Source organism: Urocitellus parryii, chromosome 4 (genome assembly GCF_045843805.1).
Source record: "Urocitellus parryii isolate mUroPar1 chromosome 4, mUroPar1.hap1, whole genome shotgun sequence".
In the NCBI taxonomy this organism is placed as follows: domain Eukaryota; kingdom Metazoa; phylum Chordata; class Mammalia; order Rodentia; family Sciuridae; genus Urocitellus; species Urocitellus parryii.
Genome location: NC_135534.1, coordinates 133218879 through 133241329, shown reverse-complemented (window position 1 = coordinate 133241329; position 22451 = coordinate 133218879). Strand labels below are relative to the sequence as shown.

General features: G+C 34.9%; 1 protein-coding gene across 7 annotated transcripts in view; it reads left to right on the top strand.

Annotated features, from left to right (window-relative positions):
• Positions 1-22451, top strand: part of LOC113186545 (TLE family member 4, transcriptional corepressor) — a 132211-nt gene that overhangs the window by 48273 nt on the left and 61487 nt on the right. For 4 of the 7 annotated variants that reach the window (XM_026394014.2, XM_026394010.2, XM_026394016.2 and 1 more), the window contains 2 exons: positions 18643-18847; positions 20090-20106. In XM_026394014.2, the coding sequence (XP_026249799.1) occupies positions 18643-18847; positions 20090-20106 (222 nt within the window). The remainder of the gene's footprint in view (positions 1-18642; positions 18848-20089; positions 20107-22451) is intronic. The other 3 variants (XM_026394015.2, XM_026394011.2, XM_026394013.2) reach the window with 1 other exon arrangement.

The following is a 22451-nucleotide window of genomic DNA, read 5'->3' as shown; positions in this document are numbered from 1 at the left end:
TAGGTAAAGACCCTTCTAAGACCCTGAGGATCTTCATTTATTTATTAGGGCAATGTATCTATTTTATATGTATACACACTATCCAGACAAGAGCAAATGTTCTCAGATTTAATGAAATCTGATGAAGCACCTTTTTAACTCTGCAATATTATTCTAACTTCATTGGTAAATGAGCCAAACCAGTGATCCATGCAGTTTAAATGCAAAATGCTGAAGTGAGCCCAAAAACCTAGAGAGGCGGCTGTTCTCCTGACAATAAGCTAGTTGTGCCTAATGGAATGAAACACAGTTATAATGATTTCTTTCACAGGTCATGTTCAGTTTAAGACTGTTGATAGATTGAAATAAGTTAAATACCATTTATCTTTTATTTATAAGGAAGAAAACCAGGAAAATTCCTGTTTTATTTTCTTTTTACAGTTATTTAGTATTTTGTGTTTTAGTTTTATGCTTGCTTGAATTTTCCCTGAGTTCCCCCAAATAGGCTAGGGGAATATAATGTATCTAGTTTGATCTTATCGTGTGTCCTACTCCAGCCACTGTGTTTTTAAATTAGAATCTCTGAGAGATCACACTGTTGGAACAACACACAAATTGTAGCTTTAAATTAGTAATATGATCTAATTAGAAATGATGTTTTCATTTCCTGTATTATTAAATTGAATCATCTGACTATCTTAAAATGCTTTTTAAATCCATTACACTATATAATCAGTGCATGCTGTGTGAATGTGGTTATGCTTAATAAAGGAGACTAAGTTAGAACCTTATAAGAATTTCAACAAAGCAACTACCATTGAGAAAGTTTCAGTATGAACATTCGTGGAAAAAAATGTTTCCCTTGTAAAATAGAAGAATGTGGTTCTTTTGGAACTCCACTCCACCCCTTTAAAAACTCTTGAAGAAAAAAACAATGGTAGAAACGTATGCATTAAAATAAAAAGCCCCGCCCCCCCCCAAAAAAAACCCCTTAAGAACAGGTATGCCACGGTGTTGTAGGAAAATGTAGTTTGGCACTAGAAATGCTGAACCTCAATTTTCAGCAGTGACATTTTAATGATAGGAAGTCTGCAAAATTATTTGCCATCAATTGTGAAGGCAATAACAAGCCTTGGTGGTTTTTCACACTCTCTGTGTTAAGTGCTTTCAGAATGACAGCGTAAACTGTGTTAGAGAACTCCAAGGAAGTAAAACTGATTAAAATGTTCATGCTTGAATGGTGCTGATGGAATAGTTCATTTGGACTTTCTCTACCTCCTGCAGCTCAAGCTGAAATATTAAAATTCAGTGGATTTAAATTTCTCTCCTCTCAGCTCAGGAAAAAAACATTACATTTTAATAGGTTTTAAACCCATAATTCATTGGTTTGGAGCAGCACTGTTAAATCTATTTAAATATTACTTGTATTACTAAGGAAATGATTTAAATGACTTTGCCTTTACCATCCTATATGTGTTTGAATTGGTTTAAAAAAAGAAAGACAATACCAAAGGGGAATTGTTCCCCCCCCCTTAGATTTTTCTTTCATTGTCCTTGTCATATGCTTGACCCTTAAATTAATGTGTGTGTGTGTGTGTGTGTGTGTGTGTGTGTGTGTGTATGTGTGTGTGTGTGTGTGTATGTGTTCCAGATTGACTTTTTGGGAGAGGGTCTTGCAGTATGACAGCTTAAAAATGTATGTTCCTCCTTTTCCATTGTAGATTTCAAAATTGCCATTTTAACTTTCAAAGCCATTTGGGCAGTGAACCTTTATGGTAATTTCCCTTGTTTTCTTAAACAAATTGGCCATTAGGCAAAAATTAGAAAGGTATAAATGTGTGGAGGTGTTTAAAAACAAATGGGTGTGTTTCCCTCCATCAAAGGTGTATGATATGTACTTCTGTGGACACATAGCCTTCAGTAATAGAAAACTTGAAATAAAATAAACAATACAATTTCACTTTTAACAAAAGCAAAAATATATTAAGTATCCAAAAGCAGTATTTTCATTCCTCTGCCTTGGCTAATAAAAGGTCTTCTATGCATAGAATTTAGTCCTCAATAGCTCAATTTTTACAACTCATTGTTTACATTATTTTTTAAACCTGTGCTTACAGGAAACGTGCTGGTCCTTGTCTTGTGTTTCTCTCAACTCATTGATATTTTCTAAATGTATGTAATATGGAATGGAATTTTAAAAAGCTGTAAAATTGATTTTGTATTTTCTTGGAGGTTGTTATTTCAGCTTTGTGGAAATTGTTATTTCATCTTTGTGACTGTCTTTACATGCCTGGAGTTTAAAGGCTTCTTAGGCTATGCTGGCCACAGGCTGCATCAATATGTAAAGTCTAGGGGCAGAGGCTGGCTTGAAGATGTCCTATTTTTTATAATTGTTGTAGGGCTATGCTCATCTGCTCTCAAAAAGCTGTGATGGCCTTAAAACCTAAGGAGTTTTGTATCACATCCTTCTTTATCTTCTGTTGTTATGCCTACCCATTCCCCTCCACTTTTAAACTGGCTCATTTGCTGTGAAGCAGGAGACTATTATTGAGTGATGTAGTCATAATCTAATCTTTCTGCTGCAATTTGATGAAGCTCTAAGAGGCAATAATTTCCCTTCTCATAACAAAGACTAATATATTTAAGTAATATTTCAACTCAGCTGTACTTCAGAATTGTGTCCCCCCACCCCCCCAACACACACACATACATCTCAGGGGGGAAAAAAGACACAAAAGCACTCGTAAGGAACAGGATTTCTGATTTGAGGTATGCACTCAGTTATTTCCATTACAAAGGTTCTCTGGGAGAAATATCTAGAAGCTCTTCCCTCAAACTAGTGATGATCTGAAGTGCTGATATATTTCTGTTTAGGAAGGAGCCTGCCTTCCCTTCAGTAAATGCACTTCCATAGCTCAAGAGAGAGTCTGGCACAAAGTGTTAACAGAATTATAGAATATGGGTGGGTACATCTGTATCACTTAAGGCCTGTGGACGTTATATTTCCTAGATCTGCAAATGTGCATTCATTTACATAGGAGCACAGTGTGCATCAAAGGGGAAGCACTGTTACACAGAAAAACAGGTTTCACTTCAGTTAGCTTGCAGGGAAACAATTGGAAATTATTAACCCTATTATTGTTTTATTTTTGTTATTTGCTTTTTATAAGTCTCCCCCCCACTCTCTCTCTCTCTCTTTTTGTGTGGTACTGGGGTTGAACCCATGTGTGGTTTTTTGTTTTGCTTTTATCTTTGATTTTATAATTCTCTTTCTTAATAGTGTTCCTCCAAGCAGTATCACCAGCTGCCATTTAGTCAAAGACTTTTATCCTTGTGGACAGTGCCTGCCTTGTATCCCTCAAAATTGAGAGGGAGGGAGGAAGAATGGACTATAAGGGAGGCATGCTTACCTCAAAGAGGTAAATAAAGGGCTAATGGCTGCTTGACTCCTAGCATTTAAGTGAAGTTGTTAAGACTTCAGTTTTGTGTTTTCAAAGCTTCATAGGAAATCAGTTTAAAAAGGCTTCTATCCCAAAATGTATTTGTTGTCTTAAGAATTCGCTTAAGGACTTTTGTGAAAAGATTAGAACCCTTTAATTTAATGAATAATAAGAATGACTTGATTGTTATATCCCGCTTATTCATTCTTTCAAATATTTTAGTACCTTCACCAAATCCTATTGCAGAAGGACATTTTATTTTGTTCTTTGTAATATTTTAAAATGCTTCTGAAATGTGTTTTGAAATGATTCCTTTTTTAAATATTTATTTGTTTAGTTTTAGGTGGACACAATATTTTTATTTTTTATATTTTTATATGCTGAGGATTGAAACCAGTGCCCCCTGCTTGCTAGGCGAGCACTCTACCACCGAGCCACAACCCCAGCCCCATGAAATAATTCTTCAATTACTTTTAAATCATTTTATTAAATTGGTAAATGTAAGCTTTTTGGTTTTACATTTTACTACATGTAATCAACACATTTATCTTATTTTCAATAAGAGAAGTTTCCAAGGATATTAGAGTGAAAGAAAACGGTAGAAAACATGATAAAATGATACTACAGGCATTTGCAGATTTTGTGTATATATATATATATATATATATATATATTTTTTTTTTTATGTTTTCAGGCATATTTTAAGATACTTTGAATTGGCAGTTTAGAAATACACATTATGGATATTTGATGTTCCTTTTAAGTCAGATTTATGGAGGTAAATTTATAAAAAGTAAAATTTATCCTTTATAGCATAAAAGTTCAGTGAGTTTTGATAACTAAATATAGACACATGTCATCACAACTTAAATACAGAATAGCTTTCCTCCACCTTCAATTCCCTAGTTTGCCGACAGTTCTTCCCCCTATCTTCAGCAACTGGCTACCACTAAAAATATTTTTTCTCCCAAAGTGAGAGAATGTCCTATATACATGGAATTATGCATTGTGTAACCTTTTTAATTTTCTTTCATTTTGTATAAACATTTGATATTTGTGTGGTTGCCATATCAATAGCTCAATCCTTTGTATTATTGAATAGTATTCCATTGTATGGATATACCACATTGTTTATCCATTCTCTCCTTGAAAAGGACAGTGGGATTATCTTCAGTTTTGAGTAATTATGAGTAATTCCACAAGAATATTCACATTGAGGCTTTTCAAAGTAAGTTTTCAATTCTTTGGGGGTAGATTACCTAGAAAATAAGATTGCCAAATAAGTAACATGGTAAGTGTGTATTTAACTTTCCAAATAACTGACATACTATTTTCCAGAGTAGCCTCATTATTTTGTCATCTCCTGCGTATGAAAGAACCTATGCTCTATATCCTTACCAGTACTTGCACTTGTAGATTTTTGAGGTTATTTCAGCTGTTGTAATAGGTGCATAGGGATATTCATCATATTTTTATTTTCTCATAACAACTAATGATACTTAATGTCTTTATGTGCTTATTTGCCATCTCTGTCTCTGATAAAGTATCTGTTCAAATCTTCCCCTTTTTTTGAGTTTTTTTTTAAATTGAATTTTGAAAGCTTGTGAATTTTGCAAATATATACACCCATTCTATAGTATATCTTTTCATTTTTTTAAACAGTGACTTTTGAAGAGCACATGTTTTTAACATTGATTAATTCCAGTTTATTATTTTTTCTTCTGTGGATCTTACTTTTGGTGTTGTTTCTAAGTAACATTTACTTCAACATTTAATTCACGATCACAAATAGTTTCTTAATATTATTCCTCATGAAGATTTTTAATACTTAGCCCATGATTCAGTTGCGTTTTTGTTTATGGTGTAAGATACAGCTTAATTTTTCTTTCTTCAGATGGACATCTGATTAAATTGTTCCCATTAATTGAAAAGACTTTATTGAATACTTTATTGAATACTCCTTGCACCATTTTTTGAAAATCAACTATTTTGTGTGAATCTATTTCTAGACTCTGTTCTCTTCCATTAAATTCTTCATTTCTTTCACCAGTGCCACACTGCGATTACTGTAGCTAATTAGTGATGTTTCTCTTTCCCTTGTAGGCATATTTTTTCTTTGTCTTTATTGCCCTTACCAATACCCCTCAGAACTTCAGGTCTTTGTTATCAGTATTTTAAAAGACTGGCTAATATGGGGGAAGAAATCCAAGCCCACCACTTTTGTCAAAAATGGTATCTTATCTGCCTCCTAATTGGTTTTTTCTACAATGAATGCATCTTCCACCTGCCCCTAGTTCCAGACACTCTCCCAGCTTGTCTCCTGTGGTCTACTCCTATAGAGATATTGTTTGTGCATTTGTCTTCCTATACTTTATTCTATACCTGGTAGCCAGAGTTATCTTTTTCTAAAGTGATCTTTTTCCATTCCATAAATGGAATCCTTTTGTTCCTCTGCTTAAAAACCTTCAGATGGTCAGCTTTTATTTAGGAAAAATTCTTGAGTTTCTTACCATGGTCTACAGATAACACGGATTCAGCATGAGCTGACCTTCCTCTCCTCTACCTTTATGACTTCACATGTCACTCACACTCCTCATTTAACTGTCATAAAGCCATGTTGGCTTTCTTCTCTGGTCCGTGGATCATGCTTAGCATGTTCTTGATTGGAGTTTGTGCACCAGTTCTTCCATCTTTTAGAGAACTCTTCTCCATGTCTTGATGTGGTCTTCCTCATGCTCATCTTCAAAGATTCAGCTCATTTGTTTTTTCCTTAGGAAAGAATTCTCTGGATTGTAGCCCTTTTTATGTGTTGCTTCATCTAGTTCATTCACTGCTCTGTTAGACTGTTTTATTTTCCTCATAGCATGTAGTAGGATTGATTTGTTTGTGTATTACTTTTCCTTCACTAGCTGGAAAGATCTTGTTTACTTGTGTAGCCATGGTGCTTAGAATAATAGGTACCTCATAATTTTCAGTAAGCATTTGTACAATAAAAAGTAACTATTTGTTCAGTAAACATGCAATAATTTATCTATAATATTGTTCAGTGAATATTGATTAAGTGAGTAAATACTGTATTTTGACCTGTTTTTTAAATTTAGTTCCCCCCACCCCATAGTTTTGGGCCCAGACTGAGGAAAAGCATGGGCCCAAACCTGAGGGTCACTTATATTTTGACCTTAGGAATTTCATTTAAGTTTTCTGATCTGTCAGATGCAAGGCTAGCAAACTATGGAACCAGCCTAGGTGTCTATCAGTGGACAAATGGATTTTTAAAAAATATGATATATACGAAGTGAAGTTTTATTTAACCATAAAGAAAAATGGATAGAACTTGAATGATACGTTAAGCACAATAAACCAAGTTCAGAAAATTATGGACTGTACGTTTTCTTTCATGTAGAAGCTAGAGAGGAAAAAGGAAGAGAAGTGTGTGTGGGTGGGGAAGGATCTCAGGGAAATCAGTAGAGAAAAGGGACCAGGAGGACGGAGGAAGACACGGAAAATACTAGGGAATGATATTGGCCAAATTTTATTGTGTGGATATGTGTCCATGTAATGATGAATTCTACCATTATATACAAGTTCTAATGCATCAATAATAAAAGGAAAAAAAGTATAAATGAAGGGAAAAATGTAAGACTGGTGCTGATAGACACTAAAGTACTATCTAGTATAACATGACTTTGTTAGCCTATTTGTTTTGATCATTGTGGAATTTTCATTTTAAAACTTGGTGTCCTTTTGTATCCATTATTTGTCTAGATTTATCATATCTCCAGGCTTTTATTTTTTTCTCTAAAAGGGTAACTAAAAAGAGTGAATGTTTATTGAATATTTGCTTTGTATTAAGTACTGTGCTAAGTAAGCATTTATATGAATTATTTAATCTTCACATCAAACCTGGAAGGAAATACTGTTATCTGAACTTCACAAATAATGAAACTAAGGCTCTGAAGGGAAAAGTAGTTTCCTGAAGCCACATAAGGGGGAAATGGCAGAACTGGAATCCAAATTTCTAGTGAGTTCAGAGCTTACCTGTGTAATCACTGGGCTGCTCTTTTCCTTTATTTGTTCTCTTTATGCCATGTTCTTTTTTTTTTTTTTTTAAACCCTGGTATCATATTTCCTTTATCCTGAGATCACTGTTAGGATTGTTCATAGCTTAGCTTTGGGAGGAAAATGAAAATTGGGTGTGCTTGAACCACATGTGAATTGGTTAGCCATAGATTGATTGGATATGCTTGACTCATACTGTGTTTTATCTTCCTGTTAGTATAAGAACCAAAAGTTATCATTAGGTAGGTTTGATAATACTAGGTCTTTAGATCTAGGATTTCAGGCTTGGGCATTGGGCTGTCCATTAAGTCCCCGAAACATTTGCAGAATTGGGTGTATGTTTTTTAGGGGAGAGGATAGTATACACTTTTTCAATAATAGTGTTTGTGGTGTTTATATTCACAAAGGGCCCAATGATTTAAAAATATTTAAACCTGTGCCTTTCGAGAATAGAATAGATCCTGATATGAAATACTAAAATCATTTGTGGGATGCATTAGAGAGAATGTTATGCTCAAAGATTGTGTTGGAGGGAAGCTACCCACCTCATGGCAAAGAGTGAGGGAAAAAAATGGCTGGGGACAGGATATAGTCCCAATGGGCATGTCTCCAGTGACTGACTTCTTCAAACTGGCCCTACCTCCTACCAGTATTCACCACATCCCAGTAGCATCATCAGATTATTAATCCATCAATGCAGTAATTCATTGATGGGGTCAGAGCTGTCATGATTTAGTTACTTCCCAGCCCTGCCTCTGAACACTGCTGCAGTGGGGACCAAGCCCCATATAAGTCTCTGGGGGAAGTCTCTATCCAAAACATAACATAATCAGTGAAATACTCAGAAATAGATCTACACATACATGTCAGAATGGGCAAGCAGATAAGTAGGGAGAAAGCTGGATCCTAGTAACTATTAGTAGGGGGACAGTTTTTCTTGTATACATCTTATCATATGCAGAAGTCAATCCTAGAAGCATTAAAAAACAGAACTTTAAAAACCTCAGCGAAACAAAAAAATCTGGAAGAACTTTTTTTAAAATCTCTTATAGTAAGAGTTCTTAAATGGATCACAACTCAAATCATAAAGAAAAAAAAATGATAGTATTTATTACTTAGTTAAAATGAAAAAACCTGTACATCAAAAGATACCTCACAGAAAATGAGAAGACAAGCCAGAATACTAGGAGAAGATATTTTGCAACATATATAACAAAGAATGATTATGATACAGATCATACCAGATAAAGAGCAAATAAAAATTCAGCTTTAAAAACAACCTGAAAACCACACTGTAGACAAGAGCTTTCATTATTCTTAAAATTGAAACCCCTTAGTGTGCACTGTCTGATTCCCAGAATACTCATATTCTAACTTCCTCCATGCTTACTGGGTCATCAGTCTTACTTTCTCTTACTTGATCCCAGCAGGTATCTGTTCTGTTCTGGGCCCTGCAGCTGCCTTTTCTCTTGCTTCTGATTTGTTCTCTTTGCTCTCTGCAAGGTACTGTCATTTGCATGCTGCAGGTCTCCATTCAAGTGTCACTTTCCCAGAGCTGTTGCCTCCATGTATTCTTATGAATGATCAGACTAGTTGAGAAAGGGACCTGCCTGATAGGGCTGCTGGTATATTTCTGTATCTGGATAGTGAAGGCTATGTACTTCATTTTCTTGAGCCAATGCCATCTTTCACTGACTGTTCCTTTACTTCACATGGGCTGGTATTGGCCCACATTAGTCTTCAAATTTCAGAAGATTCATGAATCTGGAATGAAATCAATTCACTGCTCACAGTCAGTATTTTAAAAACAAATATAAAATAGAAAAATCAGTGTGTTACACATAATAGTATTTGGCATTATTTGCTGAAATTTGATTTAAATTTATATTCTATGAAGATGTGTGCGTGCGCACACACACACAGGTGCAATACATAACTGTTGGAAAGCAATTCATGTTGGTAACATCTGAGTTTCATTAATCTCTCAAGTAATAAGAACAAAAATCAGAATTACCTAAGAGCCTAAAGTAGGTAGTCTTTTCAAATGTAGCCTTACTTTTAAAAAGTAGTATGAAGTAACTATAGAAAGCTTTTCTGAGCACATTTCCTTTACTTGATAACTTAATAAAACTCACAAAATAGATGTGTTGATCTTAGTCCCTACATTTTTTTCCTTAAATAGCATAAAGAAACCTTCAAGGACTTGTACTTTTATTATTAATTTGCTTAGAAGTACTCTTTTAGTAAGTTTTAGACCAATTCAGAAAAAGTGCTAACAAGATCATCAGTAGAAAAGTTAAGGGTTTTTTTGATTTTTTTTTTTTCTTCCCTTGTTATTTCATGAGCTAAGTAGCAATTTGGGACGGTGGAACCCTTGCCTTGGGTTTCCTGAGATTTGGTTGCTTTGCTTTTTTTTTTTTTGTCTGTCTTGCTCATTTGAGACCAGCCCAGATATCTTGAGGTCTATAGAAATCTGTGGTTTGTTTAGCATGAGAAACTTAACCCTTTCAGTGATGATCTTTCTAGAATTGCTCTAAATGCATGTCTTTCTCCTACAGTAAATTCCAAGTTTTAAGTGATCATAAATGAGTTATAAATAAACTTAGCTAGGAGATTTTTTTTCCTTTTTTTTTTACTTGTGTATCTTTCCATATATTCATTTTACCTTTAGCTTTTGCTAGAGATGTTATTAAAATCAAGAATTTGTGTCTTATGGCAAGAAGAGCACATCTTATTTTCCTTGCATCTCACAACTTCAGGGAATTTGAATAGTAAAACAGACACTGTATACTCATCACCTAGATTCACCAGTTATCATTTGCCTACATCTGTGTGTGCCTGTGTATGGATTTTTTAAGTGTGTTGAACTGTTTGAAAATAAGAGGACAGTCATTTCATCCGTTAGTACTTCAGTGTGTATCTTCTTGGAGCAGGGATATCTTCTTATGTAAGCACAATACTGTTAATACATTCCTATATCCAGTAGTACCATTCATAGTCATATTTCTCTGATAGCACTTTTTTCTTCATAGCATTTTCCCCTACAATTCATAATTCAACACAGAAAATGCCTTTGTTGTCATGTCTCTTTAGTCTTCTTTAATCTAGTAGAATAAATCCCAAACCATTTTGCTTTATGACATAGGCATTTTGAAGATCTCAGGCATGTCTTGTGGAATCCGGATCTGATTGTTGGAATGTTTTCTCAAATTTAGATTCAGGTTATGTATTTTTAGTAGGAATGCTACATTGTAGATAGTGGTGTGTATTTCTGGTTGTATTACCATGTCATTGATAAAGCAAGGTGATGTGTGATGTGATATTTTAATGGTGAATAATGTGTTTCCAACAATGTTTTAGCTAGTGGTTTTACCACCTGTCTTGGAGGAATCAGTTCATAAATTAGAGTGCTGAAATGGTACATTTTAAAATAATTCTTTCCTTGTAAATTAAAGAAGAACCTTTCCTGTTCTCTCTTTCCCCCATCTTTCTCCTTCCCTTCCTTTCTCCGTGTGTTTGTGTATGTGTAAGGTGTAGGTGGATACCTTTTCTTAATAGCACATGCCATAGAATTGTTCTAGTAACATTGGGAAGTAGATTTTATAATTGTTTCCACTTCTACAGGAAGAAACAGAAGCTCAGAAACATTGACTGGCTCTTGCTCATATAAATGATAGAAACTCTAGCTGATTGGCTCTGCTGTCACTTCATTGTGGTGCTTCATCAGTGTTAAGGAGGATCTCCTTTCTCAGACTCCATCCCATCTCTACAGACAGAAGCCAGGTTAGCAGAATTGTCCATATTGAACAGTATCTTCCCAAGCTAGGGATTGCAGATATCAGACCAGTCTTTGCTTGTGGCTCCATTTCAGAGTCTCTTACCTCTCCCTCTGACTCTTCTGAAGGTCTGTAGAGTCTACCCTTTACTTCTGTTCTGGAATAGTGTGTCCCATTTGGATCAAGACTCAATGCACCTGGCTTGGTCAGCTGGTGTAAAGGTGGGAGTCATCTGGCCCTGGAGTTGGAAAGTTGGCACTGGCTTGGGAGCTATTCTCAAGCTCTTGGCTCCAGAATGCCCACTCTACCTGTTTTCTTAGGGTACCAGGGACTTCACTTCTGGAAACTTTTTTTTTTTTTTTAATGTTTTAATCTATGAGAGTCTTCATTCTTAACAATGCTGAGAAATTGTTGCAAGCTTCACCAGCAGCAGGGACCTGTTAAGTTTTGACTCATTGTCTTTTTGATACTACCCATTAGTCTAGATAGCTGTCTTGCTTTCTGGCACAAGATGTCACAGGTTCATTTTGTACTTTTAGAAATCAAGGTTCAGGCATTTAACTGCTTTATTACTACTGAGAGGTAGCAATTGCTTCTAAGAAAGATGCCTATTTTTTGAGGATTTTTCTCCTGTTAAGAGCTTAATGGAGATAAGGAGTAGCCAACAAGAAAACCTCTACCTGAATTTCAGTTGGAGATGTCCAGAATTCTAGGAAAGTGTGGTGAGGGTAACCTCACCAGCTCCTCCTTAGTCATGAACCAGTCAGTCCTTAGTGATCAAACAGTAGAGGACCTTCCATTAAGAGGAATTCCTATTTTTGCTAACAGAAAGACAACAATTTCTAAAGGCATTTCCTGTGAATTCCATTCTCTAGTGATTCTTTTCTTTCTTTCCTACCAGATTTGAAGCTCTAAGGAAATAATTCTTTTGTTACAGAAAATCCAGTAAAAAGCTATTAACAGAATTGAGGTTGTGTCTACCACCTCTCTGCTATATATTTTCAGACATAATTACTGGCTATTTTTCAGAATTAAATTAATTATCTTAATGGAGTACTTACTTGCCTAAGTTTAAAGTTCACTCCATTTTAATGTTTATTCTCTTGAGTGGTCCATCAAGAGAACAGAAGAAAGTTTTATTTTATATGTGGTTTGAGATAAAGTCCCCGCCCCCCTTTGCTTCTTTTTTTAAAGGTACCTGAAGGTAGTATTGGTCTAGGAAGATCAGTAAAAAGTTTTTTCCCCAAGATACCTGTTTTCCTCTATAGGTGTTTCCTTAGTTATGCTTCCATGGAGTACATTTATTTTAATGTGTAATTGGCACTACAGTTTATGCCCTCCACTTTGATATTTTTGGATTGAATATTTAGTTTTTTATGAGCATTTTTTTAACTTCCTAATTTGTTATTATCTTAAATTATTTTAATAATAGATTGGTGTGAAACTACTATTCTTAATATCCATTTCCCTTCCTTTGATCTTTAAAAAGAGAGGTAGGTTTTACCAACCTAGATGCTCTTCAGTGGATGAATAGATAAACTGTGGTACATATACACAATGGAATATTATTCAGCAATAAAAGAGAATAAAATCATGGCGTTTGCAGGTAAATGGATGGAGTTGGAGAACATAATGCTAAGTGAAGTTAGCCAATCACCCCAAACCGTTGATTCATAGTGGGGTTAGGAGGGGGAGCATGGGAAGATTAGATTAATTCTAGATAGGGCAAAGGGGTAGGAGGGGAAGAGAAGGGGGTGGAGGTAGAAAAGATGGTGGAATGAGATAGACATCATTACCCTAAGTACATGTATGAAGAAACAAATGGTGTGAATGTACTTTGTGTACAACCAGAGATATGAAAAAATATGCTCTATATGTGTAATGTGAATTGTAATGCATTGTATGGTCCTAAATAACATTGGAATATTAAATAAAATTTAAAAAGAGGTTCTAAACCCTTGTTGAGTATTTGCTCCGTAATTAACACAGATGGGTCAGAGATCAGAGGACTGTGGGCCTTCACAGTGTTGTAGGGCAGTCCATTTGATTGTGGTACTCTCAGCTCCTTCAGTAATATCCAGAGAACCCGGATCCTTTTCCAGGGAATCTGCTTTGAGTTTCCCTCTGTTGACTAGACAATTAGATAGAAATTCTTTTTGAAATTTAATTCTGAAATGTTATTTGATGTTTGATAAATTAATTTTTTAATGGAGATAAAGGGTTAAAATTTAGTTCAGCCTTTGATGACTCACTGCTTTTATTTAAAGAAGTAGTCTCTGATGTTTTTATTCACCAATCATTATCAATTTTAAGTACATCTGTCACTGTAATTCTAGGGTGTTTCCTGGGTGAAAATTTACAAAGAAACTTAAATATGACCTCTAAATACAGAAACAAGTCTGTTTTATTGATTAAAAACATTTTAAAACCAACTATAATATTTCAATATTTATATTTTTATGAAATAACTCTTGGTGCTATGTTAAATCTCTTTTTGTCTATACTTTTATATTTTAAAAATTTCATAAAAAATCTTTCCTTTCTACATGTTGCCATACTGAGTATGTTTTTTGTTTGGTATTTTATGTGTATAATGGGTGACTTATGACGTGGGTTTATGATAGCACACTCTCATTTTCTTTTCTGCTTTAAGTTCAAGGTATATTCTCTTAACTAATATGGCTATAATTTGATTGTTTCTATTCATAAGATTTTGAAAGGACTTTTGTTATAATGGGTAAAAAATTAAAGCTTAAATGTGATATGGTATTTTGGGACAGAAAAATAACATTAGTGGAATAATTAGGGAATTCTGAATTAAAGTCTATATTTTGGTCGATAGGTAATATGCTGGTGTTAATTTCTTCGTAATAAATTCTATGGTTGTTTAAAATTAGGGGAAATTAGGGAAAGCCAGGTAAAGAGTATATAGGACCTCTATATAGTAGAAACTTATTAAAAGCTTAAAATATGTGGATATAGGATAAATAGTTTTCTGGTTTAGAGAAAGTTTAGTGATAGTTGTATTTGAACCCACTTTTGACTTGTAATATTAAGAATTTTAAAAAAGCCCAGCAATAAAAATAAATGCATACTTTTCATATTGAGGGCCAAGCCCCAAAGTTTGATCGCTAGAATATCCATCCTGTACTTTTTAGATTATTGCTGCTTATTTTAAAATTGTCCAAATGAAGGATTATTGCAGAAATAGTTAGCTTTTTCATTTCTTCTGGTTCCTTTTTAAAATTTAAAGCTCGAGAGGTCACCAAGAATAGAACTAAACCTTACCACTTTTAAGATTGTTGCTGATGTCAGTTGATAATGTATTTGAACATCTACTCAGGAGTATCTAGGTACCGTGGAAAATTTTAAAGACATACACTAAACCTTTTATTATTTTTGCTTGCTAAGTGTCATATAAATGATATTGGCCTCAAGTACTGTGAGAATTTAGAGGTGATGATAGAGATTACTTTGAGCCAAAGTGATTAGGACTGTCCTCATAAGAGAAAGTAGACAGGAGTATGGCATGAAAGGACAAGCAGAACATAAACATATAGATACAAATGAGAAGGCTACATGTATATGTATGTCTTGATTATTAGAGATGTCTTACTAAATACACTAGTATTATAGGCAAAGAGCTTCCTGGATGATATTGCACAGGGATGTGCAAAGTTAGGTTGCTAGTTTATGGAATGTCTTTAATTCTTAGAAATTTGAACTTTTATTTTTAGATAAAAGAGGTCTATTGTTTCTGGAACCAGAGAGTAAACTTTCAAGGATTTTATTTGTTTTTACTGGGTCTCTCTTAACCTCCCTTCTCAGACTCTAAATTTTGTTAAGTCTGCATCTGATACATACCTAGCCCTATGTGACTAGAGACTCTGAAACATTTACAAATTATTTGACACATTAAAAATACATTGTTTCTTTATACATTAAAAAAAAAAACTCATCCAAAACCAATACCTTCAATGATTTAGAAGTATTGTTTTTATTCTCTCAGAGGATAAAAAAGAACCATAACTACTCTCATTTTTCCGCTCAAGCAGGACTTTTTAAAGGCAGAAGATATATGCGGTGTCTGTTTCCACGTGACATTCATAGTAAAGACTTCCTGGGATCCTCAATTTATTTTGTTCCACCTCTGCACTGCTCTCAAAGGACCTTATCTTCTCTCCTCCTTTCTGTCCACCTTAGAGGAAGAAAGTTCTTTTCCCTTTAAGGTTGACCCCTCCCCACCTGCATAGCCCACATCATCTTCCCTTCTTTGCTTTATTGCTCCTTCAATTCTCCAAATCTCTGCCTTACATCTCCAGGTATTCTCTGTTACTGATGTGTCCTTCTGCTTGGAAGCTTAATACCAGAGCTTCTTAACATTTTGTTTAAGATGAATTGTCCATGTAAAGTCAAAAGAACTTGAGGCAGCACTTTTTCAGGGGGGATAAAAATATACTATATTTTAATTGATTTTTTTTTGTCTGCATAGTGCTTTACACACAATAGGTACTTGATAAATATTTGTAAATTTAATTAAAATAACTTTGTTTGCCCTCTTTAGTACTGCCCTGGATCTATACCCTGTCTTCATACTGCCAAACTTTTTTAACAACTCATGTCGTTGTGTGTGTAGAGGAGATATTAAGAAGTGGAAGTAGCACAAACACATACTCTTTATACCCTGAAATCTGGACCCCAGGTACACCATTCTCATATTCAGAACCCAAGGCCCACCATTCTCATGAAACTGAGCACTACTAAGACTAATTTAAATATGTCAGTTTTTTTTTTTTTTATCTCTGAGCCATTTGCAGCCACAGACAGCATATCTTCATTGCTGCTTGCGTGCTTCAAATATTGAAATGATCATCATGATCAACCTCTTTATTGCTCTCTGAATGCTCCTGTTGTATTTCCTTCTTGTCTTTTTTTTTTCTTTTGCTCCTTTACTCCTGTCTAGCATCACCTAACTTTATGCAAATGACTTCTACCTCTCTCAAATTTCCTTACCCCTAATCTAACTTCTTGCTAGCCAATTCCACTTGGCAGGCCAGCACTGACTGAAAGTGAAAAATGTTCACCACAAGACCTATAGATAACTTACATTGGTCACTATCAATTTGTTTTTCTTCTGTGTCCTTATATCCATATCACTGAGTCCTATCAATCTTCATAAGTTTCTACTGCCACTATACTCTTATTACAGGCTCTTTATTACTCTAGACATTAATTACTGCAAGCCTCTATAAGCTCATTTCAGTTTCAATGAGCCTGTATTGAATCATAGTGGCTTTTACCCCCACTAAATTCATGTCATTCTTTGTGTTTTAGAACAACCCCCACATTACTTATCTAAGTTACATTCACCCATTTCAGATCAGCTCATGTTTCAGTTGTCTTCTAAAGTTCTCTCCAAATATCCTGTGTGTATACTGTCTTGTAGGACTCCCTGTATCATTTGTTGCCTTATAAAGTCATTGTTGTTCATCTTTTATAAGAAGACCCTGACTTGCCAGAGACGCTGAGACTCTGGAAAGAATAGACCAGCCTTAGGCCTCTTTGTATCCTGGTTTCCAGCTCAAGTCCCTCCACACATATAAACAGGCTCTTATAAACAGGCTTTTCATTTGAACTCAGACAGTGGCTGTGTGCCTAAAAACCATACACCTGAAGTATTAGGGAAATATAGAGGAAAAAGAGAGTTGGAACAATTTTCTGTGAATAAGTTGAACAAGAATTTGAAGTCAGTTTGCCAAACAAAATAGGATAGCAAAGAACCAAGCCTTGCTACCCCGTTTTGTTTTCTTCATATTCATTTAGAAAATATAATTTTATACTCATACTTTTTGGTCATGTCTAAATTACAGTATGCAAAGAACTATGGGTATGATTTTAGCCACTCAGATGAAGAACAATCTAACATAAAAACTACCCAGTTAGGAAAACTTTGGCATGATTTTGCATATGGGGCTTGGTTGGTGTAGTGTCTAGGTACTATTTCCATTTTTATTTAATCTAAACTTGACAAAAGTGTTTGTGCTTTATTTTATTGATTATATTTTAAATGCACATAGCCAGAAAATAGATGCAGGTCAACAAGAAAAAAGAGCTAATTAATGCTATGCTTTTGACTTCAGTCAAATATATGAAGACAAGAAGAAGAAAACAAACAGAATTTGGAAAAGAGAGAAAAATATTCACTGTTTTTTCTTTGAAGTGTTTTATGAAGGCATTCCTTTTTACTAGGATAATTTTATTTTTTAAAACTATTTTGTGAAATCTTGCTTACTGTCATAAGTTAGGCCTAGATAGTGATTTATTGGAAGACAGTAATATTTAATCACTACAAACATTAATCTGAGAATTACTCAGCACTTATTCTGATAGAACATTGGAGCAGGGTTTTGAGTTGAAGGAATTTCTGTTGAGGGACATGTTTAACTTAATACCCTCCCTACTCCTTTCCTCCTCCCCCTCCTTCCTTTTCCCATTCAGAAGAGGCAACCAGGCCGCCCACAGCAGTTCTTGTAGTGGAGCTTGGTGCAGCCTCAGCTGAGGTCAAGCACTCCCATTCCAGCCTCTCAAGGGCTTTCTCTATGTGTTGCCAGTGTGCTGGTAAAAATGACTTTAAACTCTTGTCAGCGCAGTTACTGGTGCATGCATCACAGTCCCACTCAAATAAACCTGTCACAACATAGAGTCGGCCGCTAGAGAAGAGTACAAGGGCAGGCCTCTAGCTTTTCATTCGAGCATCACTAAACGTGCACAGAGTGCCCAATTATTTCAGCATTATTGAGCAAGCCTACAGGAGGACCCAAGCCTTGCTACATTAGATTTTCTTTAGTAATTTGCTCAAGTACCGCTGAGGACACTTAAAGGGCTTAAAACGGTGGCTGCAACCAGTTTCCTTTTCTGGGTTGTTAATTCAGGTTTTCTCTTTCAAATTAACTCTCCCTGCATGCTGTGCAGTGGTTCTGGGAGAACTGTTTAACACTAATTTTCTCAATTTTCAGCCTTTTTTGTTCAATATAACTGCTTTAACAGTTATTCACATACATGTTTTGATTAGAAATGTATGATAGCCAGCCCTCCCCTTTTGGGAACAAAACAGGCTTTTTAAACTCTAAATGTTAAGTTAGATAATTTTACTACTTAAAAGCTAAGTTATTTACTGTACATGTACAAAATCCCCAAATATAAGTAAGAAAGGAAGCATTTACCATCTATACATTTCTTTTTCTCCTCCCCCCCCTTTGAAAACATGTACATTATAATTATTTCCTTCATGTTACTGGATTTTTCATTTTCTATTTATGAGTTCTTTTTGCTGGGGTGGTGGATTGATAGAGGGGACAAATTCAATATCTGTGTCTAATTTTTCACAGCAGCAACAACTCCAGGCTCAGCATTTATCACATGGACATGGTCTGCCTGTGCCTCTGACTCCACACCCTTCGGGGCTTCAGCCCCCTGCCATTCCACCTATTGGTAGCAGTGCTGGGCTTTTGGCCCTCTCCAGTGCCCTGGGAGGTCAATCCCACCTTCCAATTAAAGATGAGAAGAAGCATCATGACAATGATCACCAAAGAGGTGAGCAATCCTCCTGTGTTAGTAGTCTGTGATTACCTACCTGCTGCTGAGGGTAGGTTCCAGATAACATTGTTGAGTCTATCTCTGAATTTAATTTTACCGGTGACTAAACAAAATAAGATAAATTCATTATTTGAAGCAGTCATTTGTCTAGTGACACCCTAGTGGTTGACAAGAGTAAATCTATTCCTTAAAGGCAAGGGATCTGTTTTCTTGATTATTGCCTTTGATCCCAGCTACCCTATGTTTCCTGAGACTAAATCAGCAATAGTCTTATGATGTTCTGTATTTGGAGTAGTGTGTTCCATTAATAGCTAATTTTGATCAAATTTATTTTGGGAAAGACTTACTAATAAATGTCCACTTGATATGTGACTAAATCAATTATTACATATAAATCGGGTGAACAAACTTAGGGCAGTAAAAATCTTACAGGTAAGAAAACAGTTCTGGTGGTTTTAGTAATTGAGAAAGTACAGCACAAATTAGTGACATCTGTTGATTTAACTGCCTCTCTCACCCAGTCTGTTTAAAAGCATAAAAGTAACTTATTTCTTACTATTAGCACAATTATTTATGTAATTACTTGATTTAAAGGCCAGTTGTGCTTCTTTTAGGTTGACTGCTTCCCTCCTGTGAGAAAGTTGATGGTATAGAGACATTTCAGTGTGACTATATGTTTGTATGATGCTTTACTAATAATTTTTAATAGTTAAAGACAAAATAGATGAAAAAGTCTCCCAGCATTCCTTTGTCAGAATTTACTTAGCACGTGGTGGTTCCTTGGTTCAACGAGTGTGGTTCATAATTCAAAGCTTGTTTCTACTCCTGTTTCCATGTCATATCCATGAATTATAATCTTGGATAAATTATTTTTATCACATAAGTATAAATTTACCATCCCCGACATGAGAACCACTCATTTTTCTTTCTGTTATCTTAATGCTATGGTACAGAGTTGACTCATGATTATAAACATTTTTATAAGTGGAAAGGTTGACAAGGTACATAAGTAATAAGCATGGTCAGCTTTGGTCCTACTGAAATTGTGTCAAAGGTAGACTTGCTTTGTAAATCTGGTAATGTTAATAATTAACTTACAGCAAAGTTGACATCTGTGCAATTTATTATTCAACAGAGATCAAGTTTGATAAATATATAAGTTTGTGTAAACTAACAAGTACTTCTTTTTTCTTCTTTCCACTACTTTATCTGCTTGTGTTGCTGCTGTTTTGCCTACAGACAGAGACTCCATCAAGGTAGGACTCAAAATTCACAAAGAATTAGCTTAAAAGGGCTCTCTAAATGATAGGGGTAAATCTAGTATGTATTCTTTTAAGTTTATGGAACAGTAGTTAACTAACTTTTTAGATGTGTGGTTGATATTTTTAAAAATATAATCCTGTTTCTCTATAAGAATCATATTTGTAGAGCAGGATTGAATCATAAACTCTGATTTGCATTGTTCCTTATTATGTCTTACCACATGAAAAAGAATAACTACTTTCTTCACTTAAGCTTTGGCTGTAAGGTGACAATGAAATGAAGTACATAAATTGATTTAAAAGGAGATACATACAAGTTTCGTGTTTTCAAAAAATTTCATCCTATAAAATTCTTTTATCAGAATTCTTAATTTTGGGGGGCTACACAGAGATGTAATTCAGTGGAACATCATGTGCTTGGCACACGTGAGGCCATGAGGCCATGGTTCAGTTCCAAGCACCCGGAAAAGAATTGTTGAAGAGCAATTCTGTTCACCAGTTTCTTTTCCTATCTCTCTCTCTCTCTCTCTCTCTCTCTCTCTCTCTCTCTCTCTCTCTGTCTCTGTCTCTGTCTCTGTCTCTATCTCTCTATCTATCTGTCTCTATCTGTTTTTATTCAAACCTGACAGTTGACTTTATTATATTAAGCATAAAAATTAGTTTATCCTCACAAATAGTTAAGAGAAGGAAAGAAATTTTTACAAAATTAAAATGCCTGATTTGTGTTGGACATGGGAATCAAATACACATATTTGATATATGTTTAACTGGGCATGGAGGCACATGCCTGCAATCCCAGCTGACCAGATCATTGGGATGCTGAGGCAGGAGGATCACCAGTTTCAAAGCTAGTTATTTTTAACATCTTGATTTCTAGTATGGCAGTTCTCTTTGGGTTTTACCTCTGTCTTATCTGCCTTCTGTATCCCTTTATAGACAAGTTATAAGGAAATACAAAAGGTATTTAAGGTATTTAGGGGCTAATGATTTGTATGTGCTTTATAATGCCACAATGGAATGTACTCAGGATATTTGAATTTCTTTAGGAAGCAAACAAGGCAAAATAGACTGCCATGGCAAGAAATGAGTAAAGTGTGAATGTTGTTTTAATCGTTTTCCCACCCAGTACAGTGTAAATATGTTATCATGTTATGCATATTTTTGTTACATATGCCATTGTATTATTTACTGATTTAGAAGGAAAAGACAGTTTGCAAGTATTGGCCAAAGTACAAATGCTGCCTATTCCTTTTCTAACATTTTAAAGTAATTGAATGTTGTGCAGTATAGGTAATTACATCTCTTGGGGTTTTTAATTAAACTTTGTATACGAAGACTAATATCTTCCCTGAAACAATCTGTGCTGTCACTTTGAATGCTTCTTTAAAAGGCTCCTTGTCTTTTATAATAAAAGGGGAAATTTTTTTCCCTTAGTCCTTAAATAATGGAAAATAAAAATTGAGTATATCTATTTTACTCTTCAAGAATCTTTGTAATTTGAAAGGACATCTGCAACCTCATACAAATGTCAACATTTACAATTGGAGCTGCATGCATTAAATTATTTAATTATGAATTTATGGTTGTGTATTTTGTTGGATAATATGCATATCAGTATCTAGATTTGAAAAAAAATTCTTTATAGAGTCTATATAGTGTTCCACACATGTGTACTTTGGAAGTAGTAAGTAAATGCAATGACTAGATAAACTGATAGCAGCACTGTGAAAGCCTGTGTAGTTGTTCTGAGGCCTTCATATAAACATTTCCTGGTTTCTTAATGATAAATATACACCTTTAGGCAGGCCAGTGAACTAAAGCTTTCTCTCATGCCCAATTCCCAGCTGACTGTGAAAATATTTATACTCCAGTCAGTGCACACTTGTGTTAATTATGTTTTATATTCCCTTATTCGAGTAGTGTGTATTTTGAAACAATCTATAATCATGCATGGAGAGCCTGGAAGTTGGAAGAGTCTTATGCAGCTAGAAGACAGGGGGAAAACAAACAGGAATTAGAAGCAGATGATTTTAGCTTGATTTATTATGGAATGATAGCTTATTATAAATTGATATTTTTATTGGGTTGGGTACCATTCTGAAACTTGAAGTTCTGTTATGTCAGGTCTGGGGCTGAGCTAAAAATTTGCAAAGTGAAATAGTTTGCTGATTTTTTAAAATGTGTTCTATGATGTTCAGAGAAGTTGTTAGTTGCTTGTTCTTCCATCTATCGTCCTTATCCTCCTCTAAATGGTTTCTGGTTAAAAGGAGCTTTTTATGATTGTTGGCTGTGTGACTTGAGATGGTTTTTATCAGCCAGAGTGTGTCAGTTGCCTGCAG